General features: G+C 41.1%; 1 protein-coding gene across 2 annotated transcripts in view; it reads right to left on the reverse strand.

Moving 5' to 3' along the window:
- The window catches only part of CAPN3 (calpain 3), an 86208-nt gene that overhangs the window by 41665 nt on the left and 19517 nt on the right, over positions 1 to 25026 (reverse strand). Inside the window, exons 2-9 of one of the 2 annotated variants that reach the window (XM_075282919.1) lie at positions 16931 to 17000; positions 9923 to 10041; positions 8711 to 8844; positions 8083 to 8251; positions 5495 to 5611; positions 3012 to 3095; positions 1816 to 1901; positions 1248 to 1325 (exon numbers count right to left, since the gene is read on the reverse strand). In XM_075282919.1, the coding sequence (XP_075139020.1) occupies positions 1248 to 1325; positions 1816 to 1901; positions 3012 to 3095; positions 5495 to 5611; positions 8083 to 8251; positions 8711 to 8844; positions 9923 to 10041; positions 16931 to 17000 (857 nt within the window). The remainder of the gene's footprint in view (positions 1 to 1247; positions 1326 to 1815; positions 1902 to 3011; positions 3096 to 5494; positions 5612 to 8082; positions 8252 to 8710; positions 8845 to 9922; positions 10042 to 16930; positions 17001 to 25026) is intronic. The other variant, XM_075282920.1, reaches the window with a different exon arrangement.

Raw genomic sequence — 25026 nt, forward strand, 5'->3', positions numbered from 1 at the left:
TTTGGAGCGGTGTTTTGGATCATTGTCTTGCTGAAATATCCATCCCCGGCGTAACTTCAACTTCGTCACTGATTCTTGAACATTATTCTCAAGAATCTGCTGATACTGAGTGGAATCCATGCGACTCTCAACTTTAACAAGATTCCCGATGCCGGCATTGGCCACACAGCCCCAAAGCATGATGGAACCTCCACCAAATTTTACAGTGGGTAGCATGTGTTTTTCTTGGAATGCTGTTTCTTTTTGGACGCCATGCATAACGCCTTTTTTTATAACCAAACAACTCAATTTTTGTTTCCAAAATGAAGCTGCCTTGTCCAAATGTGCTTTTTCATACCTCAGGCAACTCTATTTGTGGCGTACGTGCAGAAACGGCTTCTTTCTCATCACTCTCCCATACAGCTTCTATTTGTGCAAAGTGCGCTGTATAGTTGACCGATGCACAGTGACACCATCTGCAGCAAGATGATGCTGCAGCTCTTTGGAGGTGGTCTGTGGATTGTCCTTGACTGTTCTCACCATTCTTCTTCTCTGCCTTTCTGATATTTTTCTTGGCCTGCCACTTCTGGTCTTAACAAGAACTGTCCCTGTGGTCTTCCATTTCCTTACTATGCTCCTCACAGTGGAAACTGACAGGTTAAATCTCTGAGACAACTTTTTGTATCCTTCCCCTGAACAACTATGTTGAACAATCTTTGTTTTCAGATCATTTGAGAGTTGTTTTGAGTAGCCCATGATGCCACTCTTCAGAGAAGATTCAAATAGGAGATCAACTTGCAATTGGCCACCTTAAATACCTTTTCTTATGATTGGATACATCTGGCTATGAAGTTCAAAGCTCACTGAGGTTACAAAACCAATTTTGTGCTTCAGTAAGTCAGTAAAAAGTAGTTAGGGGAATTCAAATCAATAAAATGATAAGGGTGCCCATACTTTTGCACCGGTCAAATTTTGGTTTAATGCATATTGCACATTTTCTGTTAGTACAATAAACCTCATTTCAATCCTGAAATATTACTGTGTCCATCAGTTATTAGATATATCAAACTGAAATGGCTGTTGCAAACACCAAAATATTTAGAACAAAAAATGATTAAGATTAATAGGGGTGCCCAAACTTTTTCATAGGACTGTATATATATATATATATATATATATATATATATATATATATATATATATATAGTACCAATATAGCACATGTAGGGCAACAGAAAGTGAAAATACCAGCAGACTGTTTACCATACCAGAACTCGCCATCTTCCTTTATCTGGTGCTGTAGCCGTGATTTTTCAGATTTTTCAATGATTGTCCACTCCTTAGAGCTGCAAAACAGACAGAGCTAAAGTGTTGCTGTAACCACAAGGAGTAAGATGGTCGCATATTTATCTGCATTTAAGAGGATCCATCAGATGAATTTAGTCCAATAAACCACTAGACCACACGGACATGTGGGTGATTTAATGCCCCAAATATGTATGTAGTAAGTCTGTCTTTGCCAGGAACAAAAGAGAAAAAAAAAGTGGAGCGCAGTTCCAATGAAGTTGAGGTGGTAAAGCCCATGTCTGCTGCCCCAGCTTTATCTGAGAACTATGCATGTTATGGGGGTATCAACGAAAAGTCCAATACTGATGTCTTGGAAAATATTAAGCTTTTTATAAAAAAAAAAAAAAAAAACCAAAAAACAGTACTGACAAGCTTACTATAGTTATATTGGGACACTAAGCCACTGGTTCATAAAGTCATGCTGGTGGTTTAGTGCCCTAAATCCACTGCCAGGTTCCCCATATTACTGTATATAGATAAAGGTCTTACTTATCGCTCCAGGATCCGTTCCATTCAACCTGTCCCCAGGGATTTCTTAGTCGCACTAGCTTTACCTTGTCTCCCTTGTATGGCGTCTGTCATATAATAAATACAACACATCATGGCGTTATTATGTCATTTTATCAGTATTTTAAGTCAATATGTTGTGTGACAATGCGGTTTTATATTTTTGGAAAAATCCAGGGAACATATTACAACATAGCACAATTTTGTAAATGAACATTTAATTCTGAAATTTAAAATAAAAAGTCAGAAATGTGTTAAAGTGACCCTGCAATTCACAATAAATATCTAATGCAGACTTAAAATACCTTCATACATTTTATGCTGCGGCTCCTCCAATTCCCAGTCCTCCATTTCTTTAAGACGACCACCAGCTTCTAAGACCTATAGTATTTGTGCATTGGTAGTTTGATACACTCGCCGTCTCCCTGGGACTCTGTTGGTCCTTTCGAGAGCAGAGTGTAGGATCATAAAATACCAAGGCACAATGGCCCAGATTTTTGCACAAAAAAAATTTCACCTTTTTTCACTTCTGTGCTGTCCTCGCCACTTTCCCCAAAAGAGGACATGTAGGGCATGTATTGGCCCCACCAGATTTATTGTCATTAACGCCAGAAATTTGCCATAAAGACATGGGAATCCTATATGGGCGCACCCTTCGATGGCTCAGGGGCTATGAAAACTGATGTTAATAACACCAATCTTCATAAATCTGCCCCAATGCCTAGTGGTCTGAGAATCTAGTGGCCATTTTAAAGCAATGAAGAGAGAACTGGGAAGTGGAGGAAACTCATCATGGAGATGACAAAGCAGGACATTGGGTATTTTAACTGCATATTATTCATTTATTGTGAAACTTTCAATTTGCAGTGTGTCTTATTGTGAAGTGGATGGTCACACTTTAATGTCTGGTTAAAAAGTTATCATTTATATTAAACTGAACTGTAGTACCAGGTGCAACCATAGCCATATATGTGGTTCTGTGATTGTGTATACAAAGATAGGACCTCCACCAAAGGGGTCCCTGTAAGTTAGATAAGCAGTACAGCCTTTTATATATATGATGCTTTCATACATTTGGTCTATAGTGTATTATTGAAAATTCCAGTATGACATAATGATCATTTTGGATAGAAAATCTATAGGTTGTGCTATTAGGGCAGGAATATTTCATGCCATACCTCTTCCACTCCTGTGACAGAATAAGCATGGCCTTTCACTAGTCCACTGGCCATGCGAGTCTCAAACTGTGCAGGGACAATTGCCTACAACATCAAGTATAGTGGTTAGACAGAAGATATCAGGAACTTATACAATAGGTCTGAATATGCTCAAGATTATCAATGGTCGGAAGGGGTACTATGTCTCATTAGGGCAAGATAGTACAAGGACATTAGATCATGCATGCCCTGCTAAGAATTCTGGGCAAGGAATATGCAAATAAGACCTCCTTGGCGGTAAAGTGGGCCTTGCACCTATCACTACCTTTTGGAGGCGCTTATTTGTGTATTGCTGACCCAAGATTATCAATGGCATTAGACATTAAAACTATGACATGATAATATGACAACGTCATTCGATAATAGAAGCAGATACAACAATCCATGCAAAGAAAATATTACAACAAGACTGCATTATGTTGATACAGCAATATAACATCTTATATTGTATATATTATCACGTGCATCTCTGCATCATTGAGCGGCAAATGCTGAGCAATAGGCAGCAAATGTAAGTAACAATACGTAATGGCGGGAGAAGGAGGAGCAAGGAAATATTTCAAAATTAATATTAATAAATATTATCTAAAAAGTAATAATGAAGGACAAGCGAACATCTGCTCTCCAGACTGACCATGTGACTGTATCTGTAGGAACACAAACACTAATGTCACAGAAATACAGTGTTATACTCAAAATGTGTAGTTAAAAGGTAAGAATTTCAGATAACTTAGTACAAGTGACAGATTTACAGGGAATATCCAGTGTTTTACAGTCCTTAAAGGAACTAGGTTCACACTAGTGTTTGGATTTCGGTTTTTCAGGTCCACTTGGAGACCCAAAAGACAGAAACCCCATCTTCTTAAAAACTGGTTACACGTGGAAGCCTGGGGACCCACTAGACTATAATGGGTTCCGCCGGGTTTCCTCCTTGCAGGACTTTTCTCTCCGCTGATTTTAAGCAGAATTTGGGACAGAGAGACTCAAACGCTAGTGTGAACCTAATGTTGGCCATGTTTTTGGCTGGATTTGCATCCTGTTTGGGATCTGATTTTTTCACTGACCCTTTAACATCAATGGACAAGTAGAGTCTTTGATAATGGACCATTCTGTGAAAAAAATAAATCAAGTCCTATTTTTTTTTATGGATCAGGCACCACATGGCCAAGAAACCTGGTTGTATGAATAGGCTCAATGCCTAAAACAGGAGTGAGGACTACACAGAAATAAGGTATAATGGAAAGAATTGTACCTCTTCTCTATAGACTCTGCTTCTGATTTTGGCACAAATTCACTGCTGCAAATCACTGATCAGAATACTGACGTGTGAATAGTGCGTGACTTGGAAGGTATTGCTCTCTGCTGCCTGATAGTATATACTGATAACCTGCTACATCAATTTCATGTCCACCATCATCCAGAACTGGACAGAACTTCAAGTGCCCATCCACCTTCAATAGCTGTCAACCAAATGCAGTTCTGACTGACAGCTATTGATCTGGACTTCACAGTATACATGCATGTTCTGTCAAGTATACATGTGTTGTCACCCTGGAGAGAATAATAAGATTGTCCATAGACCTCGGATAGCTGTCAGTAACTCCTCCTGACTCCGCCATACACATGCATACTCATCTTGGGTTTCCAGTCACGAATACGTTGCAGTCAAAAACCTCTGGCACTGTCTTATTCCCTTGCAGAACAATGGATTGGGCATGCTAATATTTAACATGTTCGTTCTTTTCTATCCCCAAATATCAAGGGATATACCATCTCATATACCAGTGAGTCAATCCTGTGAAAATGGGTATTCAGCAGATTTCTCTATTGTGTATGAGGGCTTCTCTTGTAGTGACTTATCTCTCTTAAGAATGAAAATGGTGGGTGTTGCAATGCAATTTGGTGGCTCCTATACACATAAGATAGTCAGCTTGTTCCACTGAAATTGGTGGGTTTTGATGACCTGTGCATGAATGTGCATGGAGGCCTTTGGGTGAGTAGTCCCTTTTACCCATTCTGGTTGGAGAGGTGGCTGCGCATGCACATTTAGTCTATATGGAAATGCCTACTGGGCAACAAGTATAAGTAACAGATAAGTATTAATGCAAAGAGGAAGACGCAACGTGTATGGTTAATGGGTGTATCTACATCCATGTATTAATACAGCATGAGGTTTTCCATTGTGAATAAACATGAAGAGGATGTGACTTGCTTGCCTTGAAGATTAGTACTATGGGAATATTTGCTTAGGGATAAAGCTACATGGAAATGATAGGTTGTTCTGGTTATTATAGTTTACAAATCATCACTATATAGCGTAGGTGTAGTCTGGGGAAAGGAATTAATACTTATTTTATTAAATGCAATTGTAGAAATGACATGTGATATTAAACAAAGCCTCTGCCATGTTAACAGCCACCACACCATGCCAGGAGCATACAAACCACTGAAGGCTTTGGCCCCAAGCCATCTGCATCAGCACCTACACCCTCAATCATTTTTTTCAGTGCTTCCCCCATATCTGAGGGCGGCACCATCCCATAGGAAAAGTTATCTTTCTCCTGGCATCAACAAAAAATGCATAAGAAAAAGTGTAAGCCTAGAGATAAAAAATGACCATTTGTGCCCATTATCATACGTTGTCATTGCTGACTGCAACAGTAACATGTTGACCATGTTGATGTTGCAACCAGTGACAATAGGCGTTGTCCACACCGTTCAATGTTACCAATGTTAATCGATGACAAATTGTATTGTTTCTCATGGTATGACTTACACATCAGAACAAACCATTACATTGTCCTATGTCAGCTATACCATACCGTATAGCGCTGAGGGTGTAGACAGATTTATAGCAACAGCTGTACTGTACACTTCATACACTGCCCTCCATGAAATGAACCAAAAATAAAAGGCTCTTAGTAGCCTCTTCTTTACAGGCAGCTGCTGGCATCACAAATATTCCATCATTAACACCCCTTTAATTGCTGCTTTTAAGAGCAGTGTCCTGCTATGAACTAACATGGGAGTGGGCAGCATACGTAGTATGGGTAGGGCAGCAGATCTAGCTCAGTTATCATGTTTCAGCAAATATTTGTATATTAAGAAATGCAATACCACAATGAATGGGGCTAAATAATATGTATCTGTGATGAAGGGGTAGAGGGGACATTTCTATGTATGTAACGTTAATTTGGGCAATGTTTAGACTTAGTCTTCATGCACATGACCAAGAGCATTCGAGTCTTCCGATGTTCCGATATTTTAACAGACTATCCTATTCAGGTCCATTGTCATGGATCCGAGTTGCCCATTACAATAAGCATAAAATGGGAGACAATAAGAATACAAAATCGGCCTTGTGCATGAAGCCAACGTGCAGAATCTATCACATTTCTGTTACTGTTGGGTCAATGGGTCCTCAAGCACTGTTTGGATATGCGATATGATGGATCTAGATTAGTATCAGAGTTTTCAATCTAAAAAGAAGCTTCCAGGGCTGAAGTAATGAGAGGACACGTGACTTTGTGCCTCCGCCAGCTTGAGCCTACACCACTACCATAAAGCTTATCTCTTGTGAGAACAAAGGATTGGGCATGTTTTAATTCAACATATCCAGTTCTTCATCCTCACCGCCTGCCATAAGAAAAGTTGGCACAACCGTATACCAGTTAGATAGGCAGTTTGCCCAAACGTTATCTAATGAGTATGGCCATTTTAGGGGCAGAAGGACAATACACACAATGGAAAATCAGAGATCAGAAGATTAGAGACAGGTAAGGTTCACACTAGTGCTCGGTCTCTGTTCGAGATTCCATGCTCCATTCTGCTTGAAAAGTGGAAGCAGGACTTTTTTCTTTGCATTTTTCAAGCAGAAATCCATTAGAAACCTGACAGATCCCATTATAGTCTATGGGGTCCATGAGTTTCCATGGGTGACCGCTTTTAAGTGGGTTGAATTTCTTTTTATTGGGTCCCCAAGCAGACCTGAAGAACGGAAATCTAAGTGCTAGTGTGAACCTAGCATTATTAAGTTCATTTTAATTTATTTATTTTAATTATTAATAAGGCAACACTGGCCAAATTTGCTAATAGTCAGTATAAATGTAGACAAGCTTCTGAAAATATCACAGTGGCCTATGCTGGATAAATCTGGCACACGTGCGTAATACATTGAAAGCAATAGGGAAAAAAGCCTCCCATTGATTTCAATGGGGAGCGCACGTATGCCAGCTCACATTCAAGTCAATGGGAGCTGCTTTTTACGTGCTCATTCTGAACGTGTTTTTATGAGCAGAATGAGCGCAGCGTAACGCCGTGTGAAGGCTCCCTTACATAGTCTTGCGTAAACTAATACTACCTATTAGTTGGCTTAAATTGAGCTAGAATTTTACACTAAAATATTGGTTCAATTTTGGCACATCTAAGCCACACCACCTTTTTTGAGAAGCCACACCTACTTGTCTAGCAATTTGGAAAAATATTACTTTAAACTAGATGCGACGTAGGTGCCCCACATTTACACCAGTCTAGTTGTAACTACAGTGGTAAATCTGTCCCACTGTGTATGGACATTTGTAAAATGTGCAACCTGCACCCATCATAGTCACATAGTCAATGTGAAGAGATGGAGACTTCAAAGAAAGGATTAAGAACAGGACCAAAGTTGGCTAAAGTTAGAAATCCTTCCCATACACTTCCACTTCCTTTCACAGAATACTGTAACTGTAGACATCAGCAAGCATCTCAATGGTGGACCTTCCGTGGTACTATAATATATAACATGAGTAGCCTTTGCTGATATACTTCATCTAGTTAGGTTTTTGCTCCAGTTGGCTTGGCCATCACTCAGAATTGTCTTAAGGAGGGCAGTTTGTACTTGGACTATGATTTGCTTCCTGACTTGCCAGTCACATGTTTATACCAATGATCCTTTCACGTATATAATCACAATAGCACGTATCAGTTTTCCAAATCCTGCTATATGGACATTAACCATTACATATACCTTGGGATGATTCCTTGCACTTACATCAATGGAGCAACCGATGAGTGAGCCCCTCTCAAAGGCCTTCTTCATAATCTTGTACAAGTCTTTTGGAGCATCTTTTATCTCATAAAATTCAGTCACTCCCCCAGTGAAATCTTCCATAGCCTCTGTAGTGTTTCCACCCTTGAGGGCCTCGTAGGAGCCATGTAACCTCAAATAAACAGGACATGAAGAGATGAAGACACATGCCGCCATGTCATCGGGGATCTTAAAGACTTTTATTCACAATAGGGAATTAGAGAGATTATGCAAAAAAACCCAGCTAATATTCCTAAATTCTCGGAAGTGCAGTGATCCAAGATAAAGTAGTGATCAGAGTACAGGATTATTTCTCTGATATGACCTATTGAGGGGGAATTGGGAATCCCCCAAACATATAATACGGTTGGCAGGTCATGCTGATATTGGTATGTCCAACCAACTGTCTTCTTATGCGTATGGGCACCTTGAGGGTTTAAGTACAGTAAGAAGGATGTCCAAAATTATATCAACCAATGAAATAAAATCGTTCATTTCGAATGTCTTCATAATATATATATATATATATATATATATATATATATATAATTAAGGATTATCTTGAAACCATTATGTATAGGCAAGTGGTTACTTGGCATAAGCTTTCTCCAGCAGAGCACTCCAGAATTCATTGCGCTGAGAAGACTTGGTGAAGACTAATTGGTTGTTAAAAGTCGGGAGGCAGTCATCAATTATCACGTCCACCCAATCTCCATATCGCCAAAACTGGAAAACAAGGCATCAACGCGTCAAATACTTCTGACTTCATCAAGCACTATAGTAATGACATGTGGCACAGTAATCGGACCCTGACATCGGAGCTTGTCCCTAGCTTGCATTGTACAATGACTCAATACATAGAGATGAAAGAGTGGGGAGATGAACATAGCAGTGATTAAAATGGGACCAACTTATGATACTAGTTGGCTTTCAAAACTGACTGCTGGTTTCTGTCTCCTTTCTAGTTTCTCGGGCAGAAGACAGAAACCAACAAAGTGGAGACCGGGCGCAGGTGTGAACCCGCCCTAAGACATACTTCATATAGAGTACTAGTTATGTGCTAACAAAGAAAACTCTCCACTGTATGGAACACAAGCCAAGAACGAAGGTGGTTGGGCCTTAGATTTGACAGTGAGAGATCCGTGGACCTTTGACCAATATAGTGTATTAGTAAGTACAATGGCTCAGACCTTCTAATACTCAGACAGTGCAATCTAAGATGGGTAATATGAAAATACACCAGATTTATCACAGTGACTAATGGTGGATGATAAATCTGATGTATCTTTGTACTGTCAGGTCTACTTTATACCACTTTTATTTGGTTTACTTTGTACCAGAATCTTGCAATGCAATTGTGGCGCATTTTGGGACATCATGGCGCATTTAAGCCATGCCCACATTTTCATGTCTAGCAATTCAAAATTTTTTAGCCCAAACTAAGATGTGCCACACTATGCTAAAGATATGCCATATTTATATCAATGTCTCATCATAACCACAATAGCAAATCTGGGCCAATGAGTTTACATTTCAGGCACAATGGAAATACATTTTTAATGCTGGACAACTTATAAGAGAATCTTGAACAGCTTAGTATATGTAATAGTATATACATGTACAGGAAAAGTCAGGTATCAAAAGTTGAAAGACAAGGCTAAAGACAAGGCTAGTAACACAATTTTTTAAGTCCACAAACCTTTAACCAATGCACTTATCAGGCTTGTACTATAATGTGATTTATCTATAATATGCTACATTAAATCCATATTTACTCATTTATTCTACATTATAATATTCTCACCTGAAAATGGAAAATCCCAGCATAGTTTTCTGTGAAATTCTGTTCTGGAGGTATTACTCGGAAAAGTAATTTTTCATTAAGGGTTAAACAAGCAATAGCAGCCAAAAACCAGCAGTCACCTGGAGAAGAAGGAAGTGTAATAGTTAGAATATAAAGTAGGCTTATCATTTCTCATACTGCTGTGTGAATGACTGCTAACGCTTTGCAGCGTTGCATTGTGTTTGTCTGCCTAGGTGTTTGGTCTAATTGCGAGTAACTAAATATGCCTCTCCTAAATGCAAACCTAACTCTAAACCAGAGGTCCCCAACCTTTTTTGCACCAGGGACGGGCTTCAAGCAAGACCATTTTTTCAATGGCCCGGCGGGGTGGGGTAGGGGGCAAGGCTTTGGTCATAAGGGGGTGGATCTATAGGCAAGCTCTACCATGTAGACAGGAAGGCTCTCCGCCGGGATGATCTGCGGGGCAGGCGGGCATGACACGAGCATCTGAATGGACATGGAGACATCAAGGCTGGATACTTCACGCTATGCCACGTTTCTATGGCAACATGTAAACTATTGGCTAGCACAGCATCCTTAGTAGTTGCAGGAGGCCGCACTACCCGATAGTTTATACGTTACCATAACAAAGTGGCCTAGTACGAAGTATCCAGCTAAAACTTAGGCCAGCCCGCCACTCTATGGACCAGCAAAAAAAAAACCAATGACTTGGTCCTGTTTCACAGACCGGTGGTTGGGGACCCCTGCTCTAAGCCCCCTGATTTAATGTGGACCCATAGAGTGATGCCTTATACCTCCACTGACTAAAGCTATGCGTGGCACTGTGCATGTGCTAGTACTGTATCTTTAGCCATGCACAATAGTAGTCAGTGGAAGCCAGTAATGGTCACATGACTGTCTATTTGTGGCCATGGCTATAATAATACCATTACTATACTTAATTCTGCGTTATTATATTATCTATGAAAACGTTCACATCTGCCCAGAGGCTCCAACTTTTTCCTCCATTGGTTTCAGTTCAATAAGGACAGACACCCAACTATCCCCATCATAGTCATGGGTCAATGGATAGTTAGATCCGAAGAATGGAGAGATAGCACTAGTGTAAACTTAGCCTTACAGTATAGATAACAGAATAAATATGTACAGAAAGGGGACTCAAACACTAAAATTATGTTTGGAAGGATAATCAAGAAAAACTCAGAATCCTAGGAATCGGAGCAGTCTTTTGCCTCTCAGATATTTGAATAAAACGTGATCAAAGAAATAGGCACTCCCCCAAATGGTAGAACTAAAAGGTACACCTGGCCCACAAAATTTGGGATTTTTTAAAGGGTTCAAACAAAACTGAAACTATACAATTTGGTATCCCTGGAATTGTACCGACCCATAGGGTACAGGGAAAATGTTTGTTTTGGTACCGTGTTAGCCAGTGGTTATGAAATATGAAAAAAAACAAAAAAACTTTTCAAGTCTTCAGTAGGTGATACCTTTTTTAATGGCTAACTCATAATGATGACAGAATATGACGTTTCAAAGCTTCCTCTGAGCTCCTTCTTCAGATATATCTAAAAACACTTTCTAGAGGCTGCATATTTATAACTGGACATAGGGGTAGAGTTACAGGAGGGAGGGGGGAAGAGGCTTATTACTATATACTTATAACAACAAACAATCAATTGCCAGATCCCAGGTTATCTTAATGGCTGTCTTAATGATTTGTATAAAAAGACACAAACCCACATGAGACGTTAATTCCATTGTCCAGCGTCTGGAATAGGGTCATGGCCTTGTACTCATAAATCAGTCGCTGTTTCCTTGATTTAAAGTTCCCTTTTAAGATCAAGATTTTCATGTCATTGATGATGTTGTGGTCTTCCTATTCCAATTCCCTATTCCAGACGCTGGACAATTCCCTATTCCAGACGCTGGACAATGGAATTAACGTCTCACGTGGGTTTATGTCTTTTTATACAAATCATTAAGACAGCCATTAAGATAACCTGGAATCTGGCAATTGATTGTTTGTTGTTATAAGTATATAGTAATAAGCCTCTTCCCCCCTCCCTCCTGTAATCCTACCCCTATGTCCAGTCATAAATATGCAGCCTCTAGAAAGTGTTTTTAGATATATCTGAAGAAGGAGCTCAGAGGAAGCTTCGAAACGTCATATTCTGTCATCATTATGAGTTAGCCATTTTCACCTACTGAAAACTTGAAAAGTTTTTTTGTTTTTTTTCATATTTCATAGGGTACAGGTGACGTCATTTTGGCTGCACAATGAACACATTAAAAACAAAGCCTGTAATAGTCACACAGATGCAATTTTTCTCCAATTACACCCTATTCTGAATTTTTTTTTCAGCTTCTCAGTACATTGTACAGAACAAAGAACAACTTGTCCTGCAAACATTAGGCCCCTGTATAGATCTGTGAACAGAGAAATAAAAAAAGTTATGGGATATGAAAGGCGGGGAATTAAAAATGAAAATAGAAAAATGCCTGCAGCAGGAAGGGGTTAATTGTAATATGAAAACAAAAAATAGCATCAAAGGAAAGGTGGAGAATTAATGGAGGAAGTGCCAAGATAGTTTTATATTTTATTCCTATATTCATGTTGTAGTTTCTTGTCCCTATATGGATACGGATGTAGCAGAGTTAACCTGAACTTCTACAATTGGCTAAACTGTTGCAGCTTGATATATCCTATTAATATTATAAATGTGAAAGTTTGTGAGTTTGGATGTTTGTGGGTTTGTGTGTTCGGATGTTTGTTAGTCAATCACGCAAAACCCGCTCGACCGATTTGGCTGAAATTTTCCACAAACATAGTTAATACACCCGATTGCGCAATAGGCTACTTTTCGTCACAATAGCACACATACGTTTTTCCCAGGACCCCCACAAACCCCAAACTCACATCACCATCTCTGCAATCTCACACACTTTGGACCATAGCAAGCCACAAAATTCATATTGCCCTCTACAGCCTCGCCCCTAACCCCACACAATCTCATATACATATACTTTACCACTTTGCCCCTCATCTTAACGATACTCCAGGAGGGTCTCTTTAACGCTCCGGAGCAGCCATGTTTGCCAACCCCCACCGCTCTGACAATCCGCTACACCGCCCACCCATGTAAATACCCCTAGGAGGTCTAATAAATGCAAAAAAAAAGTTTAAAAAAAGTAAAAAAAATATTAAAAAAAAAAAAAGGATTAAAAATTCTAATCACCCCCCTTTCCCTAGAACACATATAAAAGTAGTTAAAAACTGTGAAACACATACATGTTAGGTATCCCCGTGTCCAAAATCGCCCGCTCTACAAAGCTATACAAATATTTTTCCTGTTCGGTAAACGCCGTAGCGGGAAAAATGGTCAAAAGTGCCAAACCGCCGTTTTTTCACTGTTTTGATTCTGATAAAAATTTGAATAAAAAGTGATCAAAGCAATAACATTTCCTGAAGATGGTAGAACTACAAAGTACACCCAGTCCTGCAAAAAAAGGACGCCCTATACATCCCCGTACATGCACGTATAAAAAAGTTACGGCTGTCGGAATATGGCGACTTTTCAAAAAATATTTTTTTAACAGTTTTGGATTTGTTTTTAAGGGGTCAAAATGTAACTAAAACCATATAAATTTAGTATCCCCGGAATCGTAACGAAACACAGAATACAGGGGACATATCATTTTGGTTGCACAGTGAACGCCGTAAAACCAAAGCCCGTAAGAATGTAGCAGAAATGCATTTTTTCTTGAAATCCACCCCATTTTGAATTTGTTCCCTGCTTCCCAGTACATTATATAGAATAAATAATGGTGGCATCATGAAGAAAAATTTGTCCCGCAAAAATTAACACCTCATATGGCTCTGAGAGCGGAGAAATAAAAAAGTTATGGGGTTTAGAAGGAGGGGAGTCAAAAACGAAAATCAAAAAATGCCATCGGCGGGAAAGGGTTAACTTCAAATCCCTCTGTCCCACAGTCACTATGTAAAGTTTCTCACAACACCGTATATATAGCAGCTCAAATACAAATTAACTTCAACACAAAAGTCTCACGTATTCTCTGAATTACAGCAAAAACAAGATACAAAGTTACATTTCATATCCCATACCTTATACACAGTACGAAAACCTTACCCGCGCCTGTATATACCCACTGCTACAATCACCGCAGACGAAGTCGCGGGTACCAGCTAGTTATTACATAAAACAATATATGTATGAAAAGTCATTGGAAAAACATTTTGTAAGAACTTTTCATTGTTTTTTCGTTGGTTGATATCATGTTGCAGCAGTTTAATCCATTGCAGAATTTCGGGTTATCTCTGCTACATCTGTACATGCAGGTTGCTTGGGATCAGATCACTTAAAACCCACACAGATTGTTGGACCTACAAATGATATAGGGTTAATACAGTAAGTAGAAAGCATAATGCAGGTACTGCAGGTCCTGATACTACATAGATAGACCTACAAGGTATTTCGGCTGTAGATACTTCACATTATTTGCATTCTCTATGAGATTACTACCAAATATCCAAGTTCATCCAGAGGATCTGAGTTACAGCCTGTCAAACATCCTGACTCACAGAATCGCTTAAGTTACATGATGACAGGCTGTGCCATCTGTCTGTGGTCTATGCAGAATCAGAGCTAGTTTTTGTAACGTTTTGGCCTCTCCCATCAACCAGGCAAGCCTGAAAATGAGAAGTGTATGTTGGCACACAAACTAAGAGAAGTCTTTGTAGCAAATTTCACCAATGAACCCATAAATGTGAAGAATTCAGCAAGAAGACTAAAGGCCGTAACCGCTGAACGTCGTCTCATTAGCACAAACAATAATATATGTGGAAAAGGTTCAGAGGCCAATGTAAACTGGGATGTATTTATAGGAATAGTGCAATAGATAATAGGCAGAGTAAATGACGAACATACAGGTGCAGAGCAATGGTATACGGGCAGATATCATGATGGATCAAGCTACAATGCCTTGTTAAAATTTGCTATATCTGTAACTATTAGACAACATTGAAATAAAATTAAAAGGGGTTGGCCACTTTCAGACTTAGGGTCCTTTCACACGGAGTAACGTGCCGCGTGACCTGGCACGTATACGGCGTGTGAGATTTTGAGCGCAGTAAAAGCTCCCATTGATTTCAATGGGAGCCTAGATCGTATACGCCGCATTATTTTGTTCTATCAGGAAATAATTGTCTTATCCCGCGGCTGCATTGATCCCTCCACCTACTATACATCGGTCTTCCCCTTAGTAAACTCTCCCCTCTACAATCTATCCTGAATGCAGCGGCCAGGCTCATCTATCAGTCCAGACGCTACAGCGTTGCCTCTGGTCTGTGCCAGTCACTACATTGACTGCCTAGAATACAATATAAAGTTATCACCCTCATCCACAAGGCTCTCCACAATGCTGCACCTCCCTACATTTTCCTTCATCTATCTCTACAACCCAGCCCATGCTCTCTGTTTAGCCAATGATTTAAGACTAACATCCTCTATTATCAGAACCTCCCGTCTCCACGGTTTATCTATGTTGCACCACTTCTCTGGAATACTCAACCCCGGGCAATCAGATTAACTACTAACAACTCCACAGTTTCAAGCGCATCCTACAGACACATCTCTTCAGGCAGGTCTTTCACATTTCTTAATCTAAATCCTTCTGCAGTTACGCTCCCTAAAACTGACTCTACTCTGTTCACGCTCCCCACATTATGTCTGTCCACCGTATATGCAATGCTACCTCCTATATCGCCCCTGCCACTTCTTGTGCCACCCCTGTACCTCATAGATCTACCTAGTTCCTATTGTGTGAACTGAATTATTACTCTGTAATGTCTCATTTTGTCTGTCCTTGAACCCTCTGATTTGTACAGTGCTGTGGAATATGTTGGCGCTATATAAACACTATTATTATTACTTATGAAATGTGGCAGAAATGTGGCAGAAATGTGGATGGATTGTTTCACTGCAAAAAGGTTCTTAAATGAATTTTTTTTTTCTTTGTTAAAGTTTAGTTACTCTGAATCATTGATACATGGCTAGATCTATTATCAATCCATTATCTATTATACAATATACATATCAGAGTCAGCTTGTTTCACTTGTTTATTTTGAGCCATAGACATGACATAAGTATCACCAGGTGCCCTCTACAAGACAAACTATTTATACCAAGCAAGGCCCAAGTGACCTGAAGGTGTCATCTGCAACTTGAGTAAAGATGTTTTCACTGGCTGCTAGAAGGAATGTTTAACTGTTCCAATGGTGGTATAGTAATGGCAGGGAGCATTAGTAAGATGGTGGCCTGGCAAAGTTTGGTCCTTGGTCTATGGTTAATGCTCTTGTGATGTGCTGAGCAGTGCTAGAAAGTGACAACTCTGTGCATACTGTTTGGCTTATTTTTCACTTTTATACATACACTAGGTCAGTGATGGCGAACCTTTTAGAGTCCGAGTGCCCAAACTGCAACCCAAAACCCACTAATTTATCACAAAGTGCCAACAAGGCAATTTAACCTTAATACTGTGCGGATACACAATTGCACACAATTACAGACCTGCAAAATATGGTCATATGAATGGGGCTTTATAGAGCTTTCTGCTCCACTGTGACCCCCACACAGTACAATCAGCTCCACAGTGACCCCCACACAGTACAATCTGCTCCACAGTGACCCCCACACAGTACAATCTGCTTCACAGTCACCCCCACACAGTACAATCAGCTCCACAGTGGCCCCTACACAGTACAATTTCCTCCATGGTGGACACCACACAGTACCATCTGCTCCACGGATGGGTGCCCAAAGAGAGGGCTCTGAGTGCCACCTCTGGCACCCGTGCCATAGGTTCGCTATCATGGCACTAGGTGATATAGCCCTATCTGTGTGCACATACTATACTACAAGTCTTTATTATGTTTTATATTTATACCCCACTGTCTCGCCCCTAACAAAAAAAACAGATTGCCTTACCCAAATCTCCTTGACAGATATCCGTTCTGTTAGCTCCTCCTATTATAAACTGTGGATTTTCACATATTTCCTAAAAAAAAGAACAGAAATAAGTGTCACTGATCAGTATTCAGAGTTATTGTCTCAGAAAAAATCCCATTGACTATCAAGATTGTTAGATCTTGGATTTCCATCATGGTGTCCACTAGAGATGAGCGAACAATGTTCGATCGATTAGATATTCGATTGAATATCAGGCCGTTCGAGGTATTCGATTCCAATTGAATACCACGAGGCAAATGCACTAAAAATTCGTATCCCCTCCCACCTTGCCTGGCGCTTTTTTTGCACCAATAACTGCGCAGGGGAGGTGGGATACGAACTACGACAACGGAGGCACCGAAAAAAAATCGGAAAAAGTAATTGGTTGCTGAAATCAGGCGACCTCCAATTTATATGAATGGTGGATTTAACATTCGGTTAATTTGAGACTGTGAACTATGTGACCGTGATACAGGGATAGATGTACAGGCAGGGTTAGCTAGGGATTACCATTATTTAGGGGGGAATGTTACTCACACAGCTCTTTGGGGCTCTATCTGGTCGGGATCCCTGTCAGCTTGCGATATGCATGAGCTGACTTTTTCCCATAGGAATGCATTGACCAGTGTTGATTGGCCAAATGCCATACAGAGTACAGCATTCGGCCAATCAATGCTGGTTCTGCCGGAGGCTCGTCTGTGAGGAGGCGGAGTCTAAGATTGGACCAGAATGGAGACTGCTCTGGACCGATCTTAGACTCTGCCTCCCCCGGCAGAACCAGCATTGATTGGCCGAATGCTGTACTCTGTATGGAATTTGGCCAAACAACGCTGGTCAATGCATTCCTATGCCGAGATGTAGCAGTGCTGAGCACACTCCGGAGATGCAGCCGAGCGGAGCGCACGGCCAGCACTGCTACACCAGAGATGAAGCAGAGCTGGCCGTGCGCTCAGCTTGGCTACTCCGGCCAGCATTGCTACAGCAGAGAACTGCTGCTACACCGGAGAACCGCTGAACCCTGCTGCACACTCAGCTCTGCTGCATCAGAGATGCGCTGAACCCTGCTGCACACTCAGCTCTGCTGCATCAGAGATGCGCTGAACCCTGCTGCACACTCAGCTCTGCTGCATCAGAGATGTAGCAGAGCTGAGTGTGCGTTGAACCCTGCTGCACACTCAGCTCTGCTGTATCAGAGATGTAACAGAGCTGAGTGTATGCTGAACCCTGCGGCACACTCCCAAGATGGACAGCCTGGAGCTTCATTTCTCATTTTTTGCTCTCTTAAGAGCTCCACTTTGTGCTTAGGATAGGTCATCAATATTTAACTGGAGGGGGTCTAACACCCAGGACCCCAACACATCAACTGCTCAAAGCAGCAGCAACACTTGGGTGAGCGCTGCTGCCACTTTTCAGGCCAGAGAGGTCAGATTCATTTGTTATGTGTCCTCTTTACAGCTCAGTCTCATTCAAGTGGATGGGGCTGAGCTGCATCTACCTTCTTCTAAATAACAGTTTAAGCAAATGAAAGGAAATAATGTCAGAAATGTAAACTTCTCTAATCATAGAGTTTTCGTCTTCACTTGAGGTGCTAGGGTGAGATGAAAATTTTGTATATTTCTATAGTCCATAGCATACAGTAAAGGGTCATTATAAGGCTTCATTCACACGGCAGAAAATAGTGAGGAATTTGGTGTGGAATTTCAGTGCTGAAAGAAAAGCCTCCCATTGACTTCAATGGGTTCCCTTTACTGTTAGCAGAAATTTCACACCAAATTCCTCACCATTTTCTTCCATGTGAATGGACCCTTAGACTCCAAAAATGTAATGCTTTGCTGCAACTGCTCAGGTAAAGCTGTAAGGTCTAAGAACACCAGTAGTTCACCTTCATAGTGCTAGACCATACAAACTCACAAACTCCCCATTTATTAGCTTGTATTACTACTGGTACCAACAATAGACCTAAGGCTGATGCGCGTATCACATTGAAAGCAATAGGTAAAAAAGCCTCCCATTGAGTTCAATGTGTAGCACGCGTAAGCCCGAACCCATTGAACTCAATGGGATTCTGTTTTACTGCGCTCACTCTGAACGTGTTTACGTGTCAGAATGAGCGGAGTGTTAACTCCGTGTGAAAGCAGCCTAACAGTTATACCTGCCGAAATGCTGGGGTTTTACATATAGGTATAATAAGGGCAGAAAGTCCGCAGAGGAAAACTCTGAAAAAAATGCAATGAAAAATGCTGCATAAAAGAATACAATTTTTATTTTTGCTGCATTACACTACATGGGCCTAAGGCTAAGGCCCCACTGGTCGGAAACGCAGCAAAAAAATGCAGCGTAAAAAACTGCAGAGAAAACGCTGCGTTTTCTGTTGTGGAAAAAAACGCGCATGTACATGCGTTTTTCATCATGTTATTCAGTTTTGTGCTGCGGAAATTAAAATGAGTTTTCTGTTCAGTTTGTCATTGCGTTTTTCCTCGAGTTTCTCATGTGCAAAAAAGGTAATTGTAAGGCTATGTTGAAAATCCTAAGGAATTACGATCCTATGCCGGGGCCGCACGGGCAGAAACGTTGCGGTTTGGCCGTGGCAGAAACACCATGGGAAAAATCGCAGCGCTTTATAATACTTGCAAAGTGGATGGGATTAATTTGAATCCCATGCCCATTTTGCAGAAAAATCGCAGTGCAGACACGCGGCGATTTCCAAATCCATTGCGGTTTTGAAAATCGCAGCCTGTCGTCGGCTTTCCCATAGTATAATTATAACTGGAAGTCCGCGGAGGAAAACTCTGTGAACTTTCTGTTCAAAGCGCTGCGGGAAGAACCGCAATGCGTTGATGCTGCGGTTGTTCTTGCTCGTAGGACATTAGCCTCAACCAAGCAAAACAGTGAGATTTTGTCTGCAGATTTTGATGCTTTACCGCAGCGTTTCTGTGGAGTTTCTGCAACACATTTATCATGCTGTGTTTTTGCTGTGGTTTTCACATTCTCCATAGAAATCTATGGAGTAAAAAACTCAGCATTTCCGCAACTGTAATTGACATGCTGCGTTTTTCAAAAACGCAAACGTTTTTGAAAAATGCAGCTTTTCCGCAGCATTTTTTTTCCACAGTGTGGGGCTAGGATTAGACAAAATTGTATTCACTACGCTGGTACTATAAAACCCAGCGTTTTTTTTCCGGCAATGCCCAAAAACGATGCATTTCCGCCCAGTGGGGCCTTAGCCTTAAGCTATTTTATGGGAACATTTTGTATAGTGTTCCATGACCAAGATGCCAGCCAACTCCAGCGTGCCCCTAAACCAATTGGAACTGCTGACTTTGGGCAGGTTTTTGTATGCCATGTCCTTTCTGGTCTGGAATTTGCCCAAATTTGCTGAGACTGTTTCTGAAACTTTGTGACTGTTCTGGCAAATTGGGGGAGTTGGCAATGACACTACGCATTGGCAACTGTACTGGGCTTTAGATTTGGGGAAAAAGTTCTTTGGAGTGATCAGTCAGAAATACAAAATGGTATGGATTTGCTGGATTTGTTGGATAACAGGAGATCATCTCATCACTAAGTGGGTAATCCATAATACGAGAAATAATTCTCTGATTTCTTACATTTTGGTTGGCCTTCCATTGAACAGAACTCCTAATACTACACCATGCAGTTCCATGGATTGTTTGTACTGGAGATTCCCCAGAAGTAGAATCAGTCTTCCTTAGCTACGACAATGATTTATTCAGACAACACAATAGTATATTTCAGAGGAGTGAGATTTACAAGCAGTGCGATGCTCACAGGTGGGGCAGCAGGGATGGGTGCAGCCCAAACTTCGCTTGTAAGTGGCTTCTATACCAGTCTTTACACAAAGAAACAAAGAAATATCACCATCACATCTCACATATTGGCACAATTTGCAAATACTGCTGAAAACAATCACATGGTCTATTCGTTGTATAGGAGTCGCTGCTTCCTATAAACTTGTCAGCCCACATTCGTCGGCTACAATAGTCTGGAGTAGATAAGTTGTGGCATCATCTATTGTCAATAGTGGATGTAATGATGGCTCTTATAGCTTGAAGGATGGCAGAGAAAACCTAAGGTGTTTCCTATTCCATCATGACAATGTTCCCACGAAAAAAGCCGGGTTGTTGAATCTGAGCGGCCTGCACAGATTTCCCCTAAAGCACATCAAAAACCTTGACATGGTCTTTGTAAAAGATCAGCCATGAGCAAAGGCCATGGATTGGTTGTAGTGTAGTGTACCAGGAAATTGTGCCAAATAATACTGCCATATGTTATCTATATGATATAAGCATATTGTAACATCTCTGCCTGTTCGGGTCACTGCACCACCCTCTGCTCGCATGCGGCGGCGCAGGAGGTGTGTGCAGTTGGTTCTTTGCTTAAAGTTTTTGGTTGCACTGTGTGAACACGGCTCTAGTTCTGTGATTGAATTTCCACCACACCCGTCTTCTGCCCTTGTTTGCCTCTGTTTATGAAGTGGTTCATTTGTGTGATTGACAGCCTATCTACATGTTAACTTCAGGGCGGGTTCTTCCTCCCTATTCAAGCTTGGCTCACATTCACACTGGTGCTTGCTATTGCCTTGTGCGTACTTGCTTTTTTCTGTCGCTGTTATTACTTGTATTCTAATCCTTGACCTCTGGCTTTCCCTACTGACTATTATTTTGGACTCCGATTTGGCACTGCATTGCTCGACTGTTACTGACCCTTGGCTAGCTGACCTCCCTTTGTTGTTGTTCGTCTTGTCTGCGTTTTGTGTATCACATATATAGGAAGGGATCGTCTTTGAGTTGCTGCCTATTACGTAGGATAGGGCCTGGCAATAGGAAGGGACAGTAGGGGGCTTCAGCTTAGGGCTCACTGTCTCTTGTGCCCCGCCCCAGGGTTTCCAGCAGCTACTGGGGAATTGCTGTCCTAGCAATTCCATAACACATATACTACAATTCAGTTCACATAATGCTGAATAATACTAGATAATTATACAGTAGCTTGCTATTAGGGTTGCTTTAATTGGGGCCCCCCTTGTAAACAGGGGCCACAGGCAAATGACCAAGCTAACACCCCTTAGGATCCACCCTGGTCAGGCTGAAATAAGTGATAACTTTGTGACAACTGGTTGTTATTAGCTTTTCCCAGAAACTGCTTAGTAAAATCGACTTGACAGAAAGTGAAAACTTAAGTGTGGTTCCTTATTTCTACGTAGGGCAAAGTTACATTAGGGTAAAGATCTTTTACAGAAAGTCTTTGAAAGCAGACAGGTCTATGGCGTGCTTCCAAATGTGACAAGTCAGCTGGTGAAATGCTTTAGAGTGCTGGCATTAGTCACAGTTGTCTCATCTCTCAAGATGTACATGTGCTTGTTTCCTGCGCCATTAAACACGCGCAGACAATTATTACTGGGAATATGTCACCAATTTTTTAAGTTTATTAAGACAAGATAGTAAAATACATGACTTTCTTGTAATCTTCTTTTATTTTCTGACTGTAGAATTTATATTGTTTTTTTATACACAATTATGGGGGCGGTTATATGGCGTGAGCTTGTTTTCTGCTCTTTCAACCTCATTTATTGATTTGCTTTACAGAATGGTCCTAGGCATAGGCAGGAGTGGACCTAGTCTATCTGCTGCCAGAGGCGACCTATAGAAAAGCGCCCCCCACCAAAAATACCCCAAAACAACCCTTCAGTCTTTGGTTCTGTGATGGGGTCCCCAAATTAAAATTGTAGGTCATACCCCTCCCATCTGCAGATTATGCAGATCATAAAATCCCCTTATTTAGCCCACACATAGAATAATGCCACCTTTACTGGCCCCAACAGTATATTATCCCCTTTAGTGACCCCCTCACAGTATAACACCCACTTTTCTGATCCCCACAGTATATTACACCCTTTATTAGGCCCAAACAGTATGACAAAACCTATATTACCCCCCAGTATAACGCCCCCTTTACTAGTCCCCAAATAGTAAACTGCCCCCTTACTGCCTCCCACACATAATATTGCAATATTCTTTTTGGCTCCCACACAGTATATTATCCATTTTGAGGCCCCCACACATAATATTGCCTTCTTTTTTTAGCCCCCACACATTGGCTTGGCCAAATCCAAAACTTTTGGGGTTCGTCAGCCACAAAGTACAACTTAGTAACTAAAAATACCCACTCGAGCTGGTTGGAGTGACTCAGTGACTAACACATATCCCTGTATCACTATGTTTACAAACATAGCTGTCAATCACTAAATTGGACCGCACACTGGACTTTTAACGCGATTCTATCATTAGAATGCCTTTTTTAAACTAAGAACACGTCGGAATACCTTTATGGTAGACTATTCTTCTCTTACCTTTATTATTCTGATCCACGCCGCCGTTCCTGAGATATTTCTTATTGCTTCCTTATGTAAATGAGTTTTCAGACAGAACAGGGGGTATTCCCCTTTACTCAGACAGCACTGGGGGCATCCCCTGTCTGAAAACTCTCCAGTGACGCCTCCATCTTCTTCTGCTGACTGCCTACTCACCACATCTTCAGCTGAAAGCGCCAACTGCGCATGTCCATCAGCCATTTTCCTGTGGCTTCTTACATGAGAGCCCATTTGGCCACAGGAAAATTGCCAATGGACATGCTCAGTCAGTGCTTTCAACTGAAGATGAGGACGAAGAGGTGGTCAGGAGAAGAAGATGGAGGCATCTCTGGAGAGTTTTCGGACAAAAGAGGGGACGCCAACTGTGCTGTCTGCAAATCTCATTTACATGTGGAAGAAATACATTTCTCAGAAATGGATTGAAAAAGAAAGGTAAGAGAAGAATAGCCTTACTTAAGGCTATTTCGACATGTTCTTAGTTTAAAAAGTGATTATAATTAGAGATGAGCGAACAGTAAAATGTTCGTGATTCGATATTCGTTTCGAGTAGCCCCTCAATATTCGACTACTCGAATCGAATCAAATGGAAATGAAGAACAGAAATCCAACATCCACCAGACAAAGGGATACAATTTAACCTTTATTCTTCTTTGGTAAAATCATTACAGGTCACCCGAGGGTAGTTGCAGTTGGTACAGCATTTCAGAAACAGCTTGATCGAATCGAATATCGAACCCTATTATACTCTATGGGGGGAAAATGCTCGTTTCAGGGGTAGGCAACATTCGATCAAATTATACTTACCAAGTCCACGAGTGAGGGTCGGGCTGGATCCTCCGAGAAGTCTTCTCCGTGCAGCTTCCCTGCGGCATCTTCCGGCTCTGAATTCACTCTGCCAGGCATCGAGCCTGGGCAGAGCCGACGACGCATGCCCGCTTGTAGTGCGGACATGCTCAGTTGGCTCTGCCCAGGCCCGATGCCTGGCAGAGTGAATTCAGAGCCGGAAGACGCCGCAGGGAAGCTGCACGGAGAAGACTTCTAAAGGTAGGAGAAGAACCAGCGTTGATTGGCCGACTGTATAGCATTCGGCCAATCAATGCTGGTTCTGCATCGAACTTTTCCATTCGAATAGCGAGTGGTACTCGATCGAGTACGAGTATTTCGAATACTGTAGTATTTGATCGAATACCTACTCGATCGAATACTACTCGCTCATCTCTAATTATAATGATAGAATCCACTGAAGCCCAGAACAAGCAAGGATATAGATGAATTAAATACTAGTTGCTAAATCTTTTCTCCAAAAATATATATATCACCCTTGTTGCTCCTTGTACACTAACACTTGCTGCCCACAGATCAGACACCAGGTTTAATCTCACACGTTCACTTTATGGTTTTTTTGGACTAGTAGCTGTAAACAAAGCAAATGATAAAATACGGGGACCTCAGCCCTTGTTGTCCTCGGCGCTCACACAGGCACAGTAGCTCACCTATGCAGATCAGACACTTTCTTATGTTGTAAAACAAGAGAAATAATATAGTATCTGCATCACATGGCAGCAAAAGAGCAAATTCCAAAAATAGATCATATAAACCCTCTTCATTAGTAAAATACACTCAGATAAGCCATGTACTAAAGAGAACTAAACTAGGCTCTTGGTAACAATGGCCTGTGCCAAGGTACTTA

Source organism: Leptodactylus fuscus, chromosome 7 (assembly GCF_031893055.1).
Source record: "Leptodactylus fuscus isolate aLepFus1 chromosome 7, aLepFus1.hap2, whole genome shotgun sequence".
Lineage (NCBI taxonomy): Eukaryota > Metazoa > Chordata > Amphibia > Anura > Leptodactylidae > Leptodactylus > Leptodactylus fuscus.